At 48.0% G+C, this 24,780-nt stretch overlaps 1 protein-coding gene across 16 annotated transcripts in view; it reads left to right on the forward strand.

Annotated features, from left to right (window-relative positions):
• Positions 1-24,780, forward strand: part of Sh (Potassium voltage-gated channel protein Shaker) — a 130,903-nt gene that overhangs the window by 67,758 nt on the left and 38,365 nt on the right. For 2 of the 16 annotated variants that reach the window (XM_033384387.1, XM_033384389.1), the window contains exons 1-2: positions 7,976-8,117; positions 22,745-23,269. The exons of 11 other annotated variants lie outside the window; for them this stretch is intronic. In XM_033384387.1, coding sequence (XP_033240278.1) covers positions 23,088-23,269 — 182 coding nt within the window. In that variant the 5' untranslated portion in view covers positions 7,976-8,117; positions 22,745-23,087. Of the gene's footprint in view, positions 1-2,278; positions 2,618-2,940; positions 3,467-7,970; positions 8,118-22,744; positions 23,270-24,780 lie in introns of those variants that run through there. 3 more of the 16 variants (XM_033384396.1, XM_033384397.1, XM_033384388.1) reach the window with 3 other exon arrangements.

The following is a 24,780-nucleotide window of genomic DNA, read 5'->3' on the forward strand; positions in this document are numbered from 1 at the left end:
TAACCCAAAAGTCTGTTATCTATATATTGTACGATTGTGCGTGTAACAGCAAGGATTTGATAACAAGTTCATTAGCATAGAACTCTGGCTTATTCTATTGGGGTTTTTAGCATTCCAATTAAGTTTATGCCAGCTGTTTCCAATCTTCCAAAACCTCATCAATAGTAGATCTATCACATATTTCCATGGATATGTATTGCAGTATGTAAATGCAGTGCAATCTCTCCCGCTCTATTGGCGGAAGGCCATCAACTGCATTATCAATTGTATTTGAGGACTGTTTAGGGGACAAGAGTGAAGTCCCACAAGCAATAATGAGTGCAGTCCCTTTGTATTTTTGTGGACTAAATCGTATACAAAAAGCATAAAGAGAGCTTTTTGCATTCTGTAATTCAATAGGAAACAAAATCCATTACTCTGCCTGTGAGCTCCCTTTTGTGCATCTCTAAATGCTATTCAGCAATACAATACACATATGCGTATCTGTCGTCTAATGGTTAACCATTTTCCTAACTTAATTTAACCCACAAAAATGTCAACTCTTTGAAGAGGTCGGAAAACCTATCAACTGCAAACGCCATGCCCCATCTGTGAAGTACCCCCCCACCCACAACACACACACACGCACAGACACAGACACAAACACTCATTGCACACACTGCGATTGACCTACCCTATCGTGTCCTCTATATTCCCTGTTTACCCCACCGCCACCCCAGCCGAGTTTCCATGTCGATGTCAGTGTGTCAGTGTTACATTGCCAAAGCCGGGTCCATGTCCGTGTCCGTGCCCAAGTCCATGAGATGCCGACGTCTCCCGAAGCTCTCTCTGTCCATCTAGCTCGTGCTCTTTCTTTTTCCTTCACGCCATCGCTCTCTCTTTCTCTCTCTCTCTCTCTCTGTGTAGTACCTTCTCTGTCATGCTGTGTGTGTATGTGTGTGTGTGTGTTGGGGAAACGTTTTGGCAAATGGAACAACGGGCTGCAATTTACATTTTGGACCGCGCGCGCGGCATTTTCGTTACGTATACGCAATGGGCGAAGCGAGGGAAATTCCTCTTTCAGACCGAAATAAACCGAAAATAAAGCGATAATAAAAGAATTTTAATAAAATATATATGTCCATTCTATGGAAATTAAGAGAGAGAGACCGTTTGACACATATCTTGCTCTCTTGCTGGGTGTGCGTGTGTGTGTGTGTACGGAGTGTGTTAACTGGTTTAATGGCTTTCCGGTTTTGGCTCTGGTTCTGGCTCAAACGTAAACAAATTTCTTTAATGAAAAAACAGCGGAAGGTTGTATGTGGGGTGGTCAAGGGGCGCATGTCTGCAGGAGGAAGAAGCGCCAGAAACAGCAGCACCATCCACGGCGGCAGCAGCATTTCCACACGGAATAAAGCAGCTGTGCGATGTTCTCGTTTTATTTACATTTATTAATATTTCTGTTTTTTTTAATATATATTTTTTTTTATTACTTTGTCGCTATTCTCGGACTCTCTCTCTCTCTCTCTCTTGCTTTCTCTGTGTGTTTCTCTCTGTCTCACAGACAGACTGTGTGTGTGTGTGTGTGAGTGCATTTCTCTAGGGCATTATGGCGTCGACTTGGCGTATGCGTAATATTTTGCTATGTAATTATATGCGATACAAAACAAACGAAAAATTGTTGTTTAATTAATTAATTGAAACGAAGAAGAAGCAGCTACGAAGTGACAGCACTGTCAGTGGCTGTGGCTGTGGCCGTGGCAGTACCACCAACAGAGCAGTGCGTCCAACCAGTTGACCGAGTGGCGCCAACCCGCTCGGTGCTGCCCAGCGTGTGTACATTTTCCTTTCTGCTTCCCAACTTTTCTTCCATTTTGACAACGGGATTACTCGTCACTTTGTGCGACGCGTGCTGTCTCCGAAAACAGCTGCTTGCAACAACAACAACAACAACAGATGTGCGTCGTGTGTGTGCCGTGCGAGAGTATGTTGGGGATGGTATGGGAGCGAGAGTTGAATAGAATATTTGTGCGGCCTGCATCCGCCAAAGCAACGACCTTGGCGACCCAAGTGTTAGAAGGGGAGGACGGGGAATGACCGAAAGTGCCAATGAAACGAAACGAAATCAAACGGAACTGAACGGAACGGAACGCAACGGATCGGAATGAAACACAACAACAATAACAAATTATATTTGATATACCGCAAATGTGTTAATCATTTCACAGTGAAATTCAATTCGTTCTTTAATCTTTGTTTTTTCGGTGCCCCAAAAAGTCGGCAGCAAAAAGCTTTCCGCAAATGTGATACACAATACAGAAAAAAAGAAAACGAAGAAAAACGCCAGCAACCAAGTAAATAAGGAAATAAAACGTATTCGACAGTTGCAACAGCAACTGAAGGTTGCACAGAAGCAACATGTGGCACAACCGCAGTAACCGCTGATATGTAATTGCAAATGAAAAAACAAACAAACAACGAAACGAATCAACCGCAAGCCGCAGCCATAAAAAAACAAAAAGAAAAAGTGCAAAGTGTGGGGGAAATGAAATCGAGTGCTCCACCGAGTGGGGCAGTGGTGCCAAAGTAGAGAGGATCCCCTTCCCCGGGAGCCCTTAAAGGAGCGATAGATCGAGAGGTGTGCCATGGGCGTCGATATGCGATGTGGTCCCTGCCATTGATCGAAAAGCGTGCATTTGAACAATTCTCGATATTATCGATAATTATCAATTGATCCATGGCTTGGCAAGCTATTCAAAAAATTAAATAACGAAGTACCAATTGGATTCAATAGCACCAGCGAAACGTTTGGCACTATCGAAACTTGAGCCTTTAAATTATCGATAGATCATCTGGCCGCTTTTCGGGCATACCAAACGTATCGACTAAGCTATCGATGCATATACAATATATCCATTGCGATATCGAGATGGATATGTATCGAATTTCGTTCACCTATAGATATCGGTAGTCTATCGACCATGTCAAAAACTGCCGTACCTCAGTAAGTGACAACCGAATCGACAACCAAATGCCGCACAGCAAATGGAGCTGCCGGCAAACAAAGACCAAAAACGACCACAGACACAAAACGGAGCCGAAGTTCTGCTGCGGCTGCAGCTATCGCTGCCAGTGCCGGTTCGAAATACAGTGAAACAAAGCTAACATCGACGAACGCTTGTGCAGGGGCTTGCGCCCAGCCAGAGAGACGCCCAGGAGACGGTCAGGCGGAGGCGGGTTGAGCTGTGCTCTGGCCCGGGCAGCGGCCGTCATGCAGCTGCAGGCGGCCAGGGCCAAAGCGTCGAAGCCAGGAGGCCAGGAGGCGGCATTGTAGTCAGCCAGTTGCATTTATCCCATCCATAGATACACTCACACCACTTCATATTCACGTACACACACACTCGTACAGATCAATACATTGACGTGGATTCATTCGACCCGCATATAGAACCAGAGCCAACATGCAGATGATACTTGTTGCCGGCGGGTAAGTGAACAGCCGAAGGATCCCGCAATCCCATACCTCCACAATCCACAATCCCCAATCCCCTTCCTGCCAACCTACCAGCCTACCAATCCACCCTCTAACTTTCTCGTAATGTGTGTGCTCCCTATACCCCTGCCCACCCCCCTCTCTGTTTGTGTGCGGAATCACTGATTCGAATCGTACTAACTGCTCTGTGTGTAACCAGTGTACATCTCAACTGCAACTGAAATTTAAATTGAACTGTGCTAACCTTATTAGTGTAAATCTGACATAATTTAGCCGTAAGTCTTCTCAGCCATTTGGAAGCTATTCAGATCTCCGATCTGCAATCTGGGATCTCTCTGCTCTCGTGCTTCTTTGTTTCGCTTATTTGCCACTCGCACTCGACGCTCGTAGCCTTTGCTTGGCACTTGTATCTAGCATTTACTATCTTAACCTTGTATCTCTGTAACTCTTTCTTAATACACTGTATATCCGTATATTATATATACCATTTGCTAATCTATATCTGTCTTTTTCCCCTCAACTCTCTTTTGGCAATTATCTCATCGATGACTGATGTCTCTCTTTTTGTGCTCCCATCCTCAGGTAAGTGTATCAAATTGTTTCTAAACCTGTCTAACCATATCTTTCAAAGTTTATAAGTAAGTCTATGCAATATGTTTAAGGGAACTTCAAAATGTAAACACACAGAAGGGATTACAGTGGAGGGTACAGTACAGCATTCAAGTTGATGCTCTAACTATCTTCATGATTCTCGGTTACACAGCCCCATAACACAATGGTGATGTCATGAAGACGTCGCTTATGAGGAAGGAGTCACAATCAATTTAATTTTAAGTGTTGTAGTTAAACGGGCATCTAAATATCTTTATCCTACACACAGTTTATCGTTTTAAAGTGAAGGTTCTGTTTATTGGGCCCTTGATACGATCCTGCAAGCGGTTCAACGGCTGAGTCTGTATTCTTCCTGCGTTTTCTTTTCACATGCAACTAATTAAGCAGTGCGCCTCTGAAACCTGAAAGATTGGTTCGTTTTCGTTACAAGCAGTTGATATGCGAACCTGAATCTTTGGTCCAGTTTTTACTTGGCAAAGATGTGATCAAGCAGTGCGCTGCTGAGACCTGAAGGCTTGGTTCTTTCGCCATCGACGGTTTTCTACAGTGCTTCTTTCGACTGCAAATCATGAAATGTTAAGTCCTGTATGAAAAGATAGAAAACCATCATTAACTCTCGGTCCTTCGGCTTCTTGTCGCGCGCCATATGAAGGACCATCTTCAGGGCTGAGCCAGTGGTCGCCACGTAATCCTCTACGATGCGTCCTCGGCAATCGATGGAGTCCATGCTACTGTATTCACAGCCGTGTGATCTTCAGTATTGGAACGAGAAAATATCGGTTGCACCAGCCGGGCAGGGTCTTGGCTTTCATCTCGAATGCGTCCTCGTAGATACGACCCCTTATGATCTTCGCATTAACAGTACAATTGAACATTTTTATGTCGCCAAAGTGGTGACCTCCGCGTATGATAATCTGCTGGTCGATACTAAAAACTCTGTCAAAATTCTGGAGCTGAGGCATCGATCCACAGTCGTGTCAACAGGTGTCGGCTGCAATCAGGAGCCCTTTGTCGTAGCGACATACTGTTCATACTGATTGAGATTTGTATACTCTTTTGGAATGGAAATGCTTGCTTTGTAATAAATGTAATGCGAATTGGTTAACGGTTTCTTCCCAGGACATTGCGAGCAAAAGCGCTTAGGGGCCGCACCAACGAGCGTTAAGTGGTTGTGTCTTTAGCAGAGTCTTCCACTTACATGGACGAGGTGTTGGCCAGCTGAAGTGTTCCTTCGCTGAATGGCTCTGGTTTGGCTCCTCGGCATTGCAGAAACTTTACAACTTAAATTTCTAGAGCGAGGTGTTTGACACTTGAAGTTCAACAATAGACTGAGCTGAAGACCGTTACTCGAAGAGTTTGGGAATATATCAGCTCAATGGTGGATGTGGGAAGCATTTCCCAAAAAGAGAAATTTCTTGATCAGCAGCAATAGCCGAGTCGATATAGCTATGTCTGTCTGTCCTTCGGGCTCGACGCCTAGTTCCCAGGGAATATCAGTGCTAGGGAACCAAAATTGAAATCGATTGACGTTCCCGCTCGCTTTGAAGAGAAATCGGAAATCCTCCTGCTACCTCGCCAAGCTGGTCACCACTGCAATCGCAGTCACCGGTATATCCTGAAAATATTCCCCCTTTTCACAAGCTACATATTTGGTGTCGATGTTGTTTCGTTTGGTCTAGTCATTGGGTTTATTTTTGATGCGGTATAGCGGCCGAAAAAGTTTGAAAAGTACAAGTATGTGTGCATTGAGACGATGGCGATTTAGGCTGCAGCTATGATAAAGGGATCTATTGGAGGGATGACATATATCTTGGCTCACTGCATCTGAGCCCGATGCCAGCATGATATGAGCATATTGAATATGTTTATGCAATGGGACAGGCAGGGGTCAATAACAAACGGTAAATTGTAAAGAAGATAGCGAAAGAGGGCACTGCGAACAATTTTGTAGTATATAGCTTAGAATACACCGAGAGTAATAGTAGGAACCGACCTATACGCATGTATATATCATGCCTTAAACCAATTAGTACGGTAGCTTTATATTTTTGGAGAGCTCTCTCTGGCAGAGTTCTCCCACCAATCCATCTGTAGGTAATTAAATGTTTTTCAAAGACTAGATGTCTTGAAGGATGCAATAAGCTCAACTCCACTTGCAGCTGATACTCTGCCCAAAAGCTGTATCCAAACCCAAAAGCACCTTCAAGTCCCTCAACAAGTATTAAGTTGAGGTACTAAAAGCTACTGAGAGCTTTTTTGCGAGCCGCGACTTAAGCTCACAAGTTCGGATAAAGCTTTCAGCCTGCTTCGCGCGAAGGAACTTTTAGCTGCGACGAAGCTTTCAAACAGTTTGCCTGAGAACTTGTCAAAGAATCAGCTTAAAGCTCTGGGCTTAAGCTCTGGTACCTCCTCTTGCGCTCCGCTCCGCTCGTCACCCTCTCTCAGTCTGTTGCTGCAGCTTTCGCGTGCCTTGGTTGAGTGTGTGTCGTGTTTATTTATTAATAATTGCATTACTCATACGCCGTGCTGGCGCATTCAGCTTCAGCAGCCTCGGCTGCTGCCTGCAATGCATTCAAGTGCACACGTGACACGCATCCCACCTTCCCGCCTTTCCGCTCCCCGATGTGGCGTGCGTGTGTGTGTGTGCCGGGGCATAGATTCGCATTATTATAATCAAGTCCCCGGCCCTCATTCCGTGTGGCAAGAGCAACATCAACAAAAGTCGAACAGAGGAAGCGAGCATAACGAGCCCGGCGGCGTTTTAAAGCACACATTAATAATGGAGGAGGCCAGCCCGGAACAATGCTGCACGGAACACACCTTGCCCCCCTAATGTGGGCCAAAAGGAGAGATGGAGAATGGGAGTCATAGCGGATGGCTTTGTGGTTTCCCCTTCATTCGGTTCGATTTTCACTCTGTTGTGTTTCGTTTACAGTTTTCACCTAGTTTTCGTTTCCATTCCTTCTGAGGCCGGCCCCAACGGAATTTCGTGTGTCCCCCCGCCACGCCACATGGGGCACGCTTCAGTGCCCAAGCGGCCGAGCCGGCCTGAGTGTCGCCAGTGTCCCTCCGGCCTCACCGGCCTCTTCGGCCCCTCTGGCTCCCACTCCTGCTTAGCCATGTTCATTCAGCCTGGCTCTAATTTTTTCTCCATTTTTTTTTCTCTATGTTTTCTGTTGTTTTCCCCTTTTTTTTGTTTTTTTTTTTTTTTTTTTGTTTGGGCCCGCTTCAGCCGCTTGTGTTTCGTGCCAAGTGGCACTAAAACTATTTGCCTTTTGCCCAGTTCCTCTCAGTTCCTCATACTCCGTCTCTCTCTTTCGCACTGTCGTGCTTTGGCGTGCTGCAGCGGGAAGCAAGAGGCATAGGAGTTGTACCTGCCACACAGTACACACAGGACACAGCACGCAACACGCAGAGGCAGCAGGCAGCAGGCAGCAGGCAGTAGTCGCCTGTAGTCAGCAGTCAGAGTGCAGCTTGGGGAAATCCATCGCCATCGCCATCGCCATCGCCATCGCCATCGCTGAAGCCATCAGCAGCTCCTGAAGCCTAAGCCCGCAGAGCCATCAGGAATGGAGCGACTGCAGCAAATCGCACGTGCTTGCCTCGGCGGCGACTTCGGTTTGTCGGCTCTCGGTTGTCGGTTCACGGTTCTCGTGTCTCGTGTCTCGGTTCTCATTTGTTTTGGGGGGTTTTCCTGGTCTCGGCTGGGGCCTCGGGCCTGGCCTCGGCCTCGGTCAAAGTCTCGGCGCTTGCCGTTCAGTGCTCGGTGCTCGGTGGCCGATGTTCGGCTCTGGTTCTGCTTTCGGGTGCTGGTGCTGGTTCTGTTTCTGGTTCTGGTTCTGTTTCTGGTTGTGGCTCTGGTGCTGGTCTTCCAGCTGCGGCTCCGACACTCTTTCTGGCGTTCTGTTCGGTTCAGTCGTCGCAGTCGCAGTCACGTCGTCACAACGTATTCGTGCACCGCGTTCCGCGCTTGGCGGCGACTGTCGTCTGTCAGTCAGTCAGTCAATCAGTCAATCCGTCAATCCGTCAGTCAGTGAGTCCAACCAACCAACCGTCATTCATTCATTTACCGAATGAAGTCCAACCATCAGTTAGTCAATCTATCCTTCAGTCAGTCAGTCATTGAGTCAATCATCTATCCTTCAGTGAGTCCTTTTATCTGTCAGTCAGTCAATCTATCCGTCAGTCAGTGAGTTAAAGTTTCGTTTTCTGGCGTTTTTTTTTTGTTTTTTTTTTTTGGAGAAAGTCCCCCCTCTGTGCCTGCTGCCTGCCACAGTAGGGGTAACTCCACCTGAGCGAAAGAATGGGGTGAAGAGAGTAGGGAGTGTGGATTGGGGAGCTGCTGAAGTGGCATGCAGGGGAAGAGTCGTGCTGCAGGTGCGTGCCGCGTTGCCGCGCGTGATTCCCGTTGTTGGTGTTGTTGTTGTTGTTGTTTGTTTTTTGTTTGTTCGAGTGTGTTCCAAGTTTCCATTCTCGCCCGCTGGTTCTCTCACATATTTTTTTGTCAATTTTTTTTACTGTTTTTTGTACGGTGCGTGCCACATGGCGGAGACTATACCGCCGTTCGAAAGGTGTTAAAGCCCGCTTAAAAGCCGCTCAAAGCCCGCTCAAGCAGGACCAAGGAGCCAGGATCAAAGCGGGCCACAAGGAGCTGAGCCCATCAGCCATCAACCAACAACCATCAGCTAGAAGAGCTCAGCTTTCTCCTCTGCCTCTGCCTCTCGTTCTCATTCTCATTCTTATTCTCACTGGCAGTCAGCCCGATCTCCGCCCACTGTCCCTGTGGAAAAGTGTGTCTGTGTTTGGTTGTTTACCTTAATTAATGCACTGGCAAACGGTAAACGGACACAGATACAGTCACAGCTGCAGACACAGACACAGGCACAGTTGGAGACACAGACACAGACAACATAATTTGCCTTTGGGGCGCCACTCCAATCCACTCCAAGCTGCAGCCTCGAGCCGAAGAGAAGAGACGAGGAGAAGGAGCTGCAGAGAGGCCTAAAGAGCTTGCAGCAGGAGGAAGCAGTAGGCGGAAGGCAGAAGGGAGGCCTAAAAGCGTGAAGGTGGAGGAGGAGCGCTGCATCTGGGGGCCCAGTTAATTAATATTTTAGCCAAGAACCAAACAGAACTGAACAACTCCAGTGGTGCTTACATAAGCGTACTCGTACTTCAAAGCCAAAACTAGAAAATGGGAAATTGCTCACACGACGAGTTGGCGCCGTCAAAAATGAAACAGTCGAAGAAAGACGGAGACGCAGGGGATGGGCGGGATACGATGGTGGAGAAGAGCCCCACGATAAACCACATACAAATGAAACAGAAAAGCACGATGAGATAAACCAGAGGAATGTGCAGCTGGCAAGGAATAATCCCTCAAAACAGAAGAAAAGCTCAAGCCGAATAAAGACTTACCCGGAGAACAGGTCGTCTCTATGAAGAGTCGAAGGACCAAAGAGAAGCGTAAGCAATAAAGGAAAAATGATGGCCGCAGCGGGGGGCACAGTGGCACATTAAGTACGTGTAGAAGTACGGGTAGCAGCTAAAGCAGCAGCTGAAACAAGAAAAAATGTTGACCCAATTTGCAATTCTAAATCGAAACCAAAGTCAAAGCTATACAAAAATAACAAAGAGCCACGATGGAGTGGAAGCGGGAGCGGGTAGTAGAAATAGACACATTCGCACGCACGCACAGACACACACACACACACCGATAGGGAGAATATTGTTTCAAATGCAAATTTTGAATTATTCAATCCCTGCACCACACTGCACCGCCCCATCGATCCCCACCATTCGCCTCCGATTCCGCCGGCAACGAACTCATTAAAAACTTTTTTGTTCAATAGACTCTGGCTGTGGCCGGGGCTTTCGCTGTGGCTGTGGCATCCTCTGCAGTCTGCAATAGACTTGTGTTGCACCTGGCGGTGCCTAATTACGAGTATTTCATCTGAAAATATTATATTGTAGACACACTTCAACTTCAACTAAGACTGTTTCGCATAGAATACTCGGATACAAGGCCAGTGCCAAGTGTTTGATTGGGATGGAACTTTTGAACAGTTTAACCGACAGTTAGCCCAAAGGTCAGATCGATAATGTAATACATTTGTCGCCAGACTTGAGCCCGACAGCAATGATGGAAGTATCCTAATTGAATGATTGAGCCATCGGTTGAGCCATGAACATGGCAATCCCTTAGCCAGAATTGGCCAAATGAAGGCCAATATAGAAGTGCCCTGCACTGCACATTCCTATCCTTCTTCATTGCCTTTCGGACTTTCCCTCATCAGATCTTTATACTTCCTTATTCTTTGAGTATTGGAAGCGGCAGTTATGTGTTCTTTGCCTCATCATCATATCTCCTAGGCCTCCCTGTCTTCTCTATTCGTTCTCTTGCATCTTCTTTTCCTGCGGCTGCCATTCGTCTTTCTTCCCATTGTGTGTGTGTTTCGCGATTAGATTCAAGAAGTTTGACTCGCACACGCCAAAATTAATTGGGCACTTGAGGAGTTTGACGAGGATGTCGTGGGGATGCGGCACGTGGGGCGGTGGATGTTCCGTGACGGCTCGACAGCTCAGGCTTCTGTTAACCCGTACCCTAGCCTAACCCTTGGCCCCCACTACTCGACATCCCCCAACCCTTAACCTCATCCATCCTTCAACAGCCGTACTCCGGCGCCCTCTTTGCCCGCTTTCGCCAGGACTCTGTAATGTTCTAGGCAACTGATTTATTTTGATTGAACTTTGCATGCAACCAGCTGAGGCAGCAACAGAGAGCGAAAGGGCGAGAGGGCGAGAGGGCTGAAGAGGGGAGTAGCGGCGGAGGAGCAACAACTGGCAAGTGAAACATCATAAAACAAAAGCAGTTTGCGGTTGAACGCAAGACGAAGGGGGAAAAACAGCTCAAAGGGTGAGAAGTGAAGAAAAAGGGAAGGGGCTGGGGCAGGGGCTGGGGGCTGGGGGCAGGGTGCAAAGTGGCAGTATAGATTGTAGGCCATTCGCACGCACATTCGCCGCTTTTTAGGCGCCGAGGCGGCTTAGCCCTGGCTCAATCGTAAATGCGTCGTATGCCTACCGCTCCTCTCGCCCTTTGTGAGAGGGGTTAAGTGGTTATGGCAACAGCCTCAACGCCCTCCCGCTCAGCTCTAATAAATCCTCTCGACTCCCATTCAGGAAGCACTCACTAAGCCCCGCCTAATGCCCCCCAAAGCCAGAGTTGCAGGAGAGAATGGGCAGCCCTCGAGCTCGGCTCGTCTTTCGTCCCTGTCTTAGTCTCAGTCGTAGTCATTCTCTTAGTACTTGTCTTTGTTTTAGTCCTAGTCTTTGTCTTCGCAGAGGTCTTTGTCTTTGCCTTAGCAAAAGTCTTTGTCTTTGAGTTGGGATTTGGCTTTAATTTGAGAGTTGGAAGCTGAGGCAGAGGCTGAAGCTGAAGCTGCGACTGAAACTGAAGCCCGACTCTGGGCCCAGAATCGAATGTCCGTGAAGGTTTGCTTCTAACTGGGAAATGGGGAAATTCCTGTGTTTCTTTGACTGCGATGGTAAGGGCTTCGGTTAAAGGCTAACCAGAATATTTGATTATTTTACTGCCAGCTAACGTTATGCTTAACGTTAACAGCCAGGAGGGGGGGCATGGAACATCGAGCGTCAAACCCTAGCCAGAATAAATAATTTCATTTATCGTTTAACCAGAATAAATCAATTGATTGATACTGCGAATGAAAATGAATTATTCAAACAATAAATTGTACGCGTGGCCCTTTAGTAACCCTTTGGCACTTCGTTTCACATGTAGTTCGCCCTGCGGGCCGCCTTTCTGGCTGCCTTTTGGGCTGCCTTTTTGTTCAAAAGTAGGTCTCTTCTGGTGCAGGATCTAGCATTTCATTTACGAGTCATTCAACATTTGTCAGCCACACAAAGTGGAGAATAAACTCAGGTTTCCACAAGCCGCAGAGCCTATACTCGTACGAGTATTCATCTGTAGTTTAGCAAAAAGAACTGAGACAATAAATGGTGCTCTACATTTGCTCCACAAATTCGAAATGCCAAATTTTGGTCGGGAGTTTCCCCACTTCATCTTGCTTGTTCTCCCTCTCTCTCTCTCTCTGTCAGCAGCTCTTCTGCTCATTTAGTTCTTGGCCTAACTGCTGCCGACTTGGCCCATATACGATATGTACATAGCTACATATGGATGTACATATACAGATATTTATGGCTATATATCTACTCGCAGCTCTGTGCATAGAAATTGTAAATTATTTGCTTGTCTAGGATCTGTCGCTGCCCCTGCCCCTGCTCCTGCAACTGCTGCCAGTGGATTTGGGGGGCAGGCTCCGGCTTCGGCTTCGGCTCTGGCCATGGCCAGAACGTTCAACGTTGTAGGTTGTACGCACTGCGGCGATGGCTATGGCGAGTTTTGCTTTTTAATATGCTAAGGTGCTTGTGTATGAGTGTGTCTGTGCATATCTGTGTGTGTGCTTCCGCCTATGCGCCTGTGTGCTCTGTGTGTCTGTGTGGAAATTGCACGTGCTCTGCGTGATTTTAATTTGAAACAAACATGGGAAACCCATACACACACACACACACACACACAAACGGGGAGAGTAGAAATTTATGTGTGTGTGCGCCTCCTGAATTTTGTGTGTTTTTTTTCGCTACTTTTGTTTTTCTTTTAAGGCTTCACTCTTTCTGTTCTGTTCTATTTTATTTTCTGTTTTTTTTTCGTTGTTTCCGTTGTGCATTTTGCGGCTCCGGCTTTTCACGTTTTTATTTGGTTTTTCCGTTTTTCTGAGCGGCTCTCACTCTTTTCTTTTTTGTTGTTGCTGTTTTTTATTTATATTTTCTTCCTTTTTTTGCGTAATTCTTTTTACGACTCAACAAGCAGCAGAAATATAACAACAAAAAGCCACCAAAAAATAGAAGAGAGGGTAAATTTATTGATCTGTGTGAGGCCGCTTGAAGCCAATCCGAAGGTCAAGCATACGCACTGTGGGCCACCGCCAGCCCGCTCTGTGTGTGGCGGTGGAGACAGAGGGTTCCGTGCTGCAAAAGAGTTCTGCAATGTTATGCAAACATACATATGCATGACCCCCTACACCCCCTACACCCCCCTACACCCCTAGGCCCCCTACACCTCGTGTGGCCTACGGCCCTCCAGGGCACTCCGGCGGCTGGTGACGTCATTGTGAATTATTTTCAAATTTGTGCCCAAAGGCCAAACCCGAGAGAGCGAGAAGCAGAAGCAGATGCTACTCTGCTGAAAGCAGCTCAAAGCGGAAACGGAAGCAGCGACGGGACCGAGCGAAGGACGGACAGACAGGCAGGAGGCCACAGCATGGCAAACACAGTTCAAAAACACACACACACACACACACCTACACACATGCATTTAGAGGGCTAGGGCAGGGGGTTAGCACTGCACTTCCTCCTCCTGTTGTTCCGTGTCAAACATTTTCATCCACTTGTTCGCATTATCCTTCCCGACAGCGCTCAGCGGGAGAAAACTTCAAAAGATGCTGCCAGAAGCCACACAGCCAGCGAGGAAAATTGTAACAATTGTGTGAACGATGTAGGGGGGGCGGCGGAGGGGATGGATGCAAACGTTGGCAAACGCTGAAGGCAGTGGGGCAGAGGGTTCAAGTGAAAGCCAAATCCGTGCGACCCGAACGAGCGCAAATGCGAGAGGGGGGGCGAAACGCCAACAGATTGAAATGGCAATAAACAGGAAAACGAGATTGCTTTGCGGCGATGCAACCGAATCAACGCATACCCTGTTCTCAGAATGAACTCTCCGATGGTATCCATAAAACATATGTATATCTGGCAGTGGCCCATGAGGATCCGCACGATCGATCAACCGATCTTTTGGGAGGTGGGAAGCAGTTAGAGGGGTATCAAGCAGGAATGCTCCTGGCCTCCTGCCTGTTCCTGCCAGCAATCACTTAGGATCTATCGAATCAAGCCCAGCCGAATCTGGCGTTGAGTGGAAGCTCCCTAAGAATGGGGAACCTTTCTCAGTCCGCAAAGTGGAAACTCAAGAAAAGAGCATTCTATCCGATTGAAGTGTATCGGGCAAAGGCTTTTCCTTCCGTCCCCAAATACCGAAGAGCCCTGCCGCTCTGTTTCCCCTTCGGCTGCCGCAAAAAGTAAAAATGCTTTTCAAATCATGCAGAAAATCGCAAAAAAAAAACACACAAGCAGCCACAGAGGCATGCCCCGGGTGCCCCAAAAGACGGGTGAAAGCACGCACATTTTCCACAATTTTCCCAGTTTTCCCGGTTTCTTCGTTGCTCTTCTATTGCTTTTCTGGCTGAGCGAAAAATTTCATTAATGCTTAAATAGGAATTCGATTCGAATTTCGCAATCGATTAGCATTTGGCCTTTTTAAGCCCGAGTAACCCGTCTGTCTCTCCCGCAAGTCCTGCGAATGGCAGCAGCTCAGGGTGGAGAGGGGTGGAGAGGGGAGAAGCGGAGGCCTCTGAAGGCAGTGGATGCATTTCAATTATGCACAAGGCACTGCATTAGACCGCCAGTTCCACAACTCACAGCCCCACCTCCACTGCCACCTCCGTCTCACCTCCAATTCCATTTCCATTTCCATTTGCACGCACCCTCGTTTCCAAGTTGAATAAACATCAACACGAAGCCCGGACCTCATTTTCACTCGCATAAAATGAAAAGTTTCCCCCTCCCTTCCGATGGAAGCCTACGGAAAGTCGTTGCAAAAACAGAAGCTATACAAATCATTCTTTTCACTAATTAAAAAATGTTTTTAGACAGCGTAGGATGGAACTGAAGAGCGCAGCAGTTCGGCAATCAATCGACAATTGAGAAAAGATTCTCAAAAATATTTCACTTGATATAATCCCACAGTAATCTGAGGTCTAGCAAAGCGGACCTGAACACTATACCGTCTGGAAAATATTGGGCTTTCAAAGAGATTCTTATGGGCAATGCCTCAAAGGGCGCCTAAATAGTGCACCTATACAAATAAAATATGAAAACAAAAGGAATTTTTTCCTTTAAGACATTTTCAAAGCCCCAAATCTATCAGAAAAAGTTTCTTTGATTCGTGGGGTAAAAAGTGGTAGCTGAAGAGCTTGCTAGTTCCCTTCTGTCCACCTCTTTCTCCTCGGGGGGGTTTGAAAATACTTGGCCCACATTACCCATACGCCCCGCCCCACTGGGCGTATCTCTGTGCCCCCCGAAGCGGAGTGGGATGGAAAATAATTGATAGTTTCGCATAATTGGAATAATTGTAGGCGTCTTAATCGTTTGGGTCTTCGTAACGGGCAAATTAAGCGAAATTAAATGAGCAGTCCCCAAAGCAAGAGAAGTAACCAGAAGAAGCTTAGGGTAAAGAAACAGAAGCAGAAGCAAAGGCAAAAGTAAAAGCCAAAGCAGAAGTAGAACAAGACGAAATCACAAATGAAATAAAATTAATTCCAAGTAGCCGTGGAAAGAGCAATGAAAAAGGGAGCCCAGGCAACAAGAAACAATAAAAAAGAGCAATAAAAATTAACATAAAAAACAGAACGGCGAATGTCAAGCCACAGCCACAGCCAAAGCCAAAGCCGTAGGCCCTGCTGCTGCTGCTGCTGCTGCTGCTGTGCGGGTCTATAAAAACCGTATTGTGCTCTGTGGCGTGGCGTCCCGCGCAACCACGATATGACCCATGGCCGGCGCTTTCACACCGCGACAGGTGCAACACACTGCCCGACCATAAGGAAGTTCCAGTAGTGAAATGGGAGGGATACTGGTAGGGAGAGAAAGAGAGCTCTGCTTTCCCTTGGTCTGATCCCCGCTGCTTTTTGGTAGGCAAAATCGATACGGGCAACAACCACATGCAACAGCAGCAGCAACAACCACAGCAACGGCAACATCATCGTTCGCGAAAACAAATGCAAAAAGAATCAGCGAACAGTTGCTGCCGCAGGGGGCAAAGGACTCTTTCGACCGAAGGCTTCTTTTTCTTTTCCGCACTTAATTAAAATACGGGGACGGGTGGCGCTGTTTCGAAAGGAAAGGAAACTGGGTGCCAGGTGGCAGGTGGCAGGTGTTCGCTCAACACCGAGCCCCTGTGCCAGTGCCCCTGTGCCCCACACTTTCTGGTTAGGGCTCATTGATTTCCATTGCACTTAGCCTAATTAAATTTGTGCAGCCTAATTTTCGTCATCGATTCGAAATCATTTGCATATGTGTGTGCCCTCAGCCCTCAGCCCCCCCTGCACCTCTCCTACTCTCTTTTTGTTTCTTTGCGTCTCGTTCTGTCTCTTTCCGCCTCTCTAAGTGTGCGTGCAGAGAGAGAGCGGGAGAGAGTTCATTAAATGGAACGCGTTTCCTGGCCACAGCAAAAACTTTCACACGACCAGTCGAAAATTTGAAAGTCACGTGCCGCCGCCAAGCCATAACTTAAGAAAAGAATAAGAAATGAAGGGAGCCGAAGCATGACATACCCTTGAAAATCTACGGCGTAGAAAGGCTGGTTCAAAACTGAAGATATACCCGGGTAATGGTATCTTTTGTGCTTGGCCAACGGCTGGTCCCAATCAATGTACTCTCCCTAATGGCACAGAAGTATTTTCAGTCAGTCAGTCAGTCAGTCCGTTTGTTCAGCTTACAAATTTCCACCAGCACCAGAACCAGGACCAGGACCAGCACCGGACAGCAGGAGGGGCTTAGAGAACGAGCAAGAGAAAGCGCTAGAGATAGGGCGACAGGGCGACAGAGAAGAGGTAGTATGTATGAAACAGATAGGCGTGGCCTTTCGGGCCACGACAGAGAAGGACAGAGAGAGATAGGGAGAGACAGGGAGAAAGATAGACAGGGACTCAACTCGACTCGACACGAAACTATAAATGTTAATAACCAGCAACATTGTTACTAGTTCCTCTTCCTCTGCCGCTTCCTGTGTCGAGGGCGCACACTGGGTATGGCGCGGGGCATGCTGGGCATGGGGGTTCCTGGGGTCAGTCTCTCTTCCGCTCTACCGCTCTCCCCCACACTGTCTGAGTGCTGGGCATGGAACTATTCGAGGCAGTTCCAAAACTAAACTCAAACTTAATTGTTCGTCTCTGGCCTGGCCCTGCGCTCTGCGCTCTGAGCTCTGTGGCATGCCCCAAAACTGTGACTCGCCCTTGTAGTTCTTGTTGTTCTACATTGCTACATTGTTTTTGCTGCTCTTGTGTCCCTCTCTTTTACATTATTGCTGTCTCGGTCCCCCGTCGGCACGCTCATTGCCGCTGGCTTTGGTCTGTTAGACAAAAAAAGTTTTAATGGTATTAGCAAGCCAAAAATAACACACACAAAATGCTGTCCCATCGACTACAGCGGGGAACGGGCAGCAGGGAAGGCTGTGAGGGGAATTACAAAATCCATTGCCTACTTTTTGGGGCAGTCGAGCGAAAGGCTTGCGTCGGCTGTCTTTAGAGAGCCTTTCAATCCACTCACAGCTACACTTGATTTGAAATTGTGGTAAATTAATTGTGAAAGCCCACAACTCTTCACTCCGACCCCTCCCCCCCCCACCAACCCTTGCTCTGCATGGAAATGGTGACGGAAACTCCAAAGTCCGGCCCAGGATCATAAATACGAGTATGTGTATCGTATGTGAGAACCTCTCTGTGCGTGCGTCAATTATCTCTCTCCGTTCAGCACAAGAGGGGCGGCCGGAAGGGGGAGGCACGTGTGTGTGTGTGTGTGCGTTGGAAGGCCAGCAAAACTGTGACTTTGTCAAGCAGTTTTAGCACTTTTAGCAGTTTTATGAATTCAGAAAGCTTGCCCAGCATGTCAGCACAGGTGGGGCAAATTGGCTCCTAATTTCCCCTTTGTCTCGGCTCTCGATTAGAGGTCCAGCTTCGGCTCAAAGCGATACAATAATGGAAGGCTTTCCCTCGATACCCTTGCAGATAGGGTATGGGTTCAGTGCAGAGTCTTGCTGCCGATGTGTTTCCCCATTTCGAATGCAGCTTTCAAATTAAAATTCGAATTAAAACCAATTTATGATTCAGCTGGCAGCAAAAAACTGCAAAACAAAACCACAAAAGATATTGAAATGAAGAAGAAAAACTCTCGTATGCTCGTACTATTTGCTTAAAATATAATACTCATATGCATATGTATGTGCGTATCTATATATTCACTGTTGACCTAACCAACAATATTCGCATAGATAAACAATACGGTGGGGCGTGGGGGCCGGGCGACTAGGACTGGGACTGGACTGGACTGGAAAATAAGTGAAGCAAAAGTGTGTGTGTGTGTGTGTGTGTTTTCGGATGCAAAAATGCAATTTCCCTGCAGACGTTTTGCATGAATTTTTAATTAAAAATGAATTAAAATTAAAGGGCTCCGTGCTGCGAGTCCATTGTGACAATGCTCTCACCTGGCCACAGAGGAGGTTATTAATTTCGAATCGGTTTCCAAATGGCAGCTGGAAATAAATGGAGTATATATGTATAATAATTGCTTTATTGCCCATTTGTGATTCATTTCGATAATTGACAATTGCAAAAAGTGTTCAATCGAAGTTTTGTTCTGCCATTAGGGCAATTACGAGCCGTGGGTGGAGTGGGGGGAGTGGCAGTCCCCCAAACAATTGCCCAAATTCTCCACCGAAATGCGTAAACATTCTTCGGGGGGGAAGGCATCAATTCTTCATTTGCTGGCATGTTTTTCTGCCTAACTTTGATTTGTTTACTCTTCAGATGCGCGATTCCGCAACCGTGGGGGGTGAAGTGGGTGGCTTGGGTGGCATGTGGGGCGTCGGTTGGGGGCTGGAGTGGTGCAGGTGTTTTTCCAGTCTGCGGTGACTGGTGCATGACCAAGGGGAATGACCAGACACGCACGCAGCGAATCGCGTTTCCTTTCCTTTGCTTTCCGTTCTGTTCCATTCTGTTTTTTTTTTTCTGTTGTTTTGTTCTTTCACCGCACGTCAGGTCTGATATTTTGTTGGGCGCTTGTCTGTCATTTCCAATTTATTGGGCTCCTTCCACCACCAATCGTACAACTCCACCTACCGATTCTCTCCGCTTGGTGGCGTACCCAACCTTTGGCCACCGCCTAACCCCACATTTATCCGTCCGCCCCCACGTCTCGTCATCGCATTGGCATTTCCGCTGTCATTTACGAATCGATAAATGTAGTATTTGCCTTTGGTAAATGATTTTCGTTTAGTTGGCTTTTGTCGCTGCCTTCCTGCCTCTTTTTCTCTCTCTCTCTCTCGCTCTCTTTCGTTCTCTCTGTATCTGTATCTCCTGTTCAATGCATTTGCGCTTCGGATGCATCTCCTGGCGACAAATCAATCAATCGGAATGTTCGGGGGACAACCGCAAGCGCCGCAACCGCAACCACAATCCAGGCAAACCGCACAGCCCCATCTCTTTGTCCCACAGCCACGCCTCAAAGACCATCCCCATGAAGCGCAGATTAAGCAGCTTCTCCCACAGCCATCCATCCATCCATCCATTCACCACCTCCTGTACCCCTTTTGGCTGGTGTCCCCCGTGTCTTGTATGCATAAAACAATAATTTGTGCATAAAACAGGGGAAAGGAAAGCGAAAACGCTTGGAAATGTTTATGGCACCACGGGGATCCCTCAACTATATTCCTCTTATATATATTCGTTTTCGTACAGTGCATAAATATAGCCCCAGCACAGAACACAGAACACAGAGCACAGCCACAGAGAGGCAGAGATGGACAGAGCGATGTGCAGAGACGCCCCTCTGCCCCACCCCTCACTGGGAGAGGCTTGTCATTAGTTTGAATAATTTAGTTTTTTGTGCATTTTAGAATAGATTTTATCTGGCTGTCGACCGACCGACCAACCGCCAGGAAGCGAATTTCGTAGCAGGGATCCTAGGACTCCTGCTGCCTGTCCCAAAAATTTTAACTGCAAAATCTGATTCATTATCTAAACAACTTCTTTAGCCATCTCCACTCTCTGACGATTACTCTCTATCTCATGTTTTTGTGGGTTTATTCGATTGCCGGTCGAATGCAAATTTCTGTGCTTTTTCCAAGAAAAATAGATTCTGTTTCATTTTAGTAAAATTCCCACACGAAATTTCTGGGAAATGCAATTTCATATGAAATTTCCTAATTGCATTTTCCCCTGGACAAGCAATGTCTTCCTCTAGCCACAGAACTTCGAACCGCAGAATTCACTGAACCACTACCACCTGCCCCGTTTTGTTGCCACAAATTTCATTTACCTGTTGTCCGAACAATGTGCAAAAAAATAGTGGAAAATAGAGTTTTGAAAAAGGATGCCGCTGCTGGAAGAGCGCATTAAATACGCATTATGCGGGCTTGGGCCACGACCACAGGCAGCCGCGTCGCCCAATCTCTACCACCAAGCCCACCGTTTAAGCCCCCGCCCCCACCCCGTCACATCATTCTTCTTGGTCATGGAGCTCGCTTTATTTTATTGCTTTCAAATTAGCACAAAACTCAATTAAAAGCAGAGGAGGAAGGGGATGGAGCGTGGAGAGCGCGCGTGTGTGTGCGCCTAGATGCGCTTCAACGCGTATATTGTGCTTCGACACTCACACAAGCACACAGGCACACACACGCATACGCTTGCAAAGCGACTCTCATTTAATTAAGTTGATTCTAATTTAATAACGAGCTGAATGGGTTTTTTGGGCAGAGAGGACCCGGTCCCCCACGACCACCATGCATGCCTCCGCCACATCCGTGTGGCATGCCGCATCTGATTCAGATTCAGAGTCAGATTAAAGATAATATTGATGAGCAAAGTACTACACACAGAGAGAAAGAGAGAGACAGAATGCTGGGGGGGGGAAAAAATCTGAAAAAGCTGCTATCTGAATGGAAATAAATTCAAGAATTTATGTGATTTGCGGGAGGGAGGTAGGGAGATCCTGCAGGGAAATATCTGGCATACCTTTTAGCTGCACTTAAACAGAATATATAGATACCTCTGAATCGGTGTATCCAAGCGAAACCAAGCCAACGAGTGGGAGATGGAAAGCTGCATGGATGTCTGGAATAACTTTCAGCCAGCGACAGGTGAAGGGCAGGAGCGAGGGAGCAAGCACGGTCGAATACTCGTATGAGCATACTTGTAAGCCACTGAACTACGATGCATAGGGGGTCTGATCACCCCAGACACTGTCACTGTCGCTGTCGCTGTCGCCCCCGCCCCCCAAGCCAGCACAGACAACAGACCCCCATTTATTCCCCTATTTTCCTGTCTGTGCACGCACACTCACACACACTCCCACACACTCACACACAAGGCAGTGGGAGTGGGAAAGACAGATATAATTGAATGGCCATTGGACTTGTCCCTCGCTTTGGCCCTGACCTTGCCGCTTGCCGCTGGCTGGTTGCTGGGTGATGGGTGATGGGTGCTAGAGGCCTACGCTCCGCCATTACCAGCGCCTCGTCTGTGTGTGGCATGGAACCACCTGCCGCTCGCCTTTGCATCCGTTCGCTGTATGAGTTAATGCGCTTACATGAACACCCGACGTCAACGCAAGTGTTTGGCATTGCATTTTAAGCCTCTGTGCAGCCGGCCAACTGTCACTTAATGGCCGCCACCAGCACCCATGCTCCCATGCACCCAGCCACCCACCGATGGCACGAGCCAATGGCACACTCACACCCACTCCCACAAGACATCATCACCCACTCGAAGCACCCACCGTACACCCGAGCCCCCGAACCCCCGAGCCACCATCTGCCGAGCGAGATTAGTGCAGCAAAGGCAAAGCATTGGTCGGCACGAGGCGTATACGTGATGTGATGTGAGGGGGTTCCGCGCATAAATCAATAAAGTTTCCCCTACCCCACCTACCCCTTCTCTCTTGTGTGTGTGTGAGCGGGGGGGGGGGGGGGGGAGGGCATTGTTAACTCAATTTCAACACGGAAGCAATTTCCGCCACCCTGCAACCCTTTGGCTTATTAAATGCCGCTTGAGTCGTCGCAAAACTGCAATTTGGCATCTTGCGAAAGTGTCAGTCATAATGAGATGAGAGGTGCCTGGTGCCTGGTGGACTGGGATAGGGATAGGGTCCCGGGGAATCGATTGGGGAAGGGGTGTCCTGGGCGGTGGATTTCCAAGGCAATTTTGGGCGATGAATTCTGAATTCCATTTTGATAATAGATAATGGCCCGTTCAACATGCCTCATGCCACATGCCACGCGTTACGCGCTCACCTCACGCCGCTATTCGGAGCCGCTTTTTGTGTGTGCGTCTGCGTGTGCTTATGTTTCTGTTTCTGTTTGCCTTGGGTTGAGTTGATTGCGATTTCGATTCAATTCAATTCAATTCGACTCTGTTCGATTTGATTTGATGTGATTCGGTTTCGTTCAGGCAGGAGGCCAGGAACGAGCTTTTGTTTGGCTGAAAGCCCCCGCTCCCCGCTCCCCACTCCCCGCCCGACCTTATGCTTCAATCTAAGCGGAAAACAAACAACAAATGCGGGGGCACAACGATGCAATTATGGGCTGGCATTACGCAATGGGCGTACACAGCCCTGCGGGACAGTTCGGCAACATCCAAATCGATACAGTCCCGCCAGCCATCTGTGCTGTGCCGTTTGGAACACCTGTATTTCAGATAGAATTGGAGCAATAAGCAGCCCCCCACCCCCCAATAGGCAATTATACCCCCTCCATGGCCCATACAGATCTAGTGAACAGTGAAAATATTCATCCAACATCCTACGTCCTACGTCCTACATCCTGCATCGCAGATTAAGATCCAAGTAGAAATCCAAATAAAAATGAAAGCAACTAAGAGCAGAGCAGGAAATGTAAGTGCCATCGATCGATGCACCTAGTGACAAAAGAAACAACAATCGGCAGTGAAGCACGGAAGTGATTCGCGGCAGTGTGTGACCCACAGTGATCCAGCAGGTGCCGGCGGTGGCGGTGGTGGTGGTGTCGGTGTCCGTGCAGCATCATCATCATCATCGGGCCCAGTGGCGGCGGGGCGCGTCTTTGGCGGCCATCTGGTGAACGGGAGGTGGCATGGCCGCCGTTGCCGGCCTGTATGGCCTCGGCGAGGATCGCCAGCACCGCAAGAAGCAGCAGCAGCAGCAGCAACACCAGAAGGAGCAGCTCGAGCAGAAGGAGGAGCAGAAGAAGATCGCCGAGCGAAAGCTGCAGCTCCGCGAACAGCAGCTCCAGCGCAACTCGCTCGATGGTTACGGGTATGCCTTAACCTTTACTCTAGCCTTAACATTTTTTAAATCAACCAAACACAATACTTATTCACATAATCAGGCCTATGGGAGGTCTCCCTAACAAACATCTATGCAGTTTGACAGTAGAACTCTTTTCACAGTGTCCCCACCATTGGCTGTTCAAGCGGGACATCCCCGTAGGTGCTTGACACAAAATGGAGTGCCACTTTCCCGCCGACTTTCACACTGAAGTATGTAGACGTTTTTATACTATATGGAAGCAAAACGGAAGCACTGCGTGTGGATCAGTCTGCCCTGGTCGCACCAAAAGGAAGAATTCTGTGGGGAGACATCTGAATCCGAATCCGAATAATCGAAAATCGTATTCATTCATAAAACATAAGCTGGGAGAGAGGGTACAGAGGAAGTACAGTGGGGGTTGTATGTATGACTACCTCCCATCACCCTTTTGAAGTAGAGAAGAGACCCCGGCAGAAGTCTCCATCCTTCACCTGAAGGATGCCAGGGCCAGAGCCAAAGCCAATGCCAATGCCCTCTTTGAGAATGTAGGCTTTGTTGTAGCAAGTCTCAGCTGGACAGCTGGTACGTCCAAGGCGCATCCTCAATTGGAACAAGGGTGGCACGCTTCCTTGGATCTGGATTTGCTTGGTCGTCTAGATCCTCCTCTTGCTGATCAAAGCTACGGGCCTACAGGAGTGGAAGAAGGAGTAGGAGTAGGAGCAGGAGCTACCTTCTTTTTGAGGACTTTTCGGAAACAACCTTGTTGCAACAATTGTCACACGTTTTCTGAAGTGTCCAGTCGACCCAGCCGGCTCCCCTATCCAGCTGGTTTACCCATCTTCTGGTTTGCCCACCTCCGTTTGGCAGTCCGTGTATCCGGTGCCCATCCATGCTGCCGCACAATCAAATAAAGATGAACAGTCGAAGCTGTTTGCTCGGCTGCAGCATAAAGGATTCGTTTACCGGAACAGATGGCGCTTCTTGCACCTGCCAGGCGGCCGTCAAAGGAATAAAACGAAGCCCGCTCCTCAGCTGCCCCTTCAAGTGGCGCCTGCTCTTGGATCTGCAGTGGGAATGCTGAATGCTGAATGTGGCGGGGTGTGTGCGGAGGAACTTGTCCTAAAAGCGCATTAAACGTGACTAAAGTAAACTAAATCAAGAACAAAGAGAAGGAGAAAGCGAAACTTCCATCTAGATACATTTGTATCTACAGCTCGGTCGGGAAAACGGCAACTGGCAACTGGCACGGGGGGAGGATGTGCAGTTGAAAGCTGATCCCGTCTCCGTCTTCTCCTCCACCTCCTCCCGTTGTAGTTCCCAGGCAGCCCGGCCAATGTATCTCTGTTATTGTGCATCTGCATTTGTATCTGTAGCTGCTGTTGTGTGTATCTTTCGTTTGCTACAAAATAAAAGTGGGAAAACTGTGAAGAAGCTAAACGTGAGCCAAAAATTTTATTTTGTTCCCGCCCCGCCCCATCCCTTTACTCTACCACACCCCCACATCCTCTCTGTCATGT

This window comes from Drosophila pseudoobscura, chromosome X, assembly GCF_009870125.1.
Source record: "Drosophila pseudoobscura strain MV-25-SWS-2005 chromosome X, UCI_Dpse_MV25, whole genome shotgun sequence".
NCBI lineage: Eukaryota > Metazoa > Arthropoda > Insecta > Diptera > Drosophilidae > Drosophila > Drosophila pseudoobscura.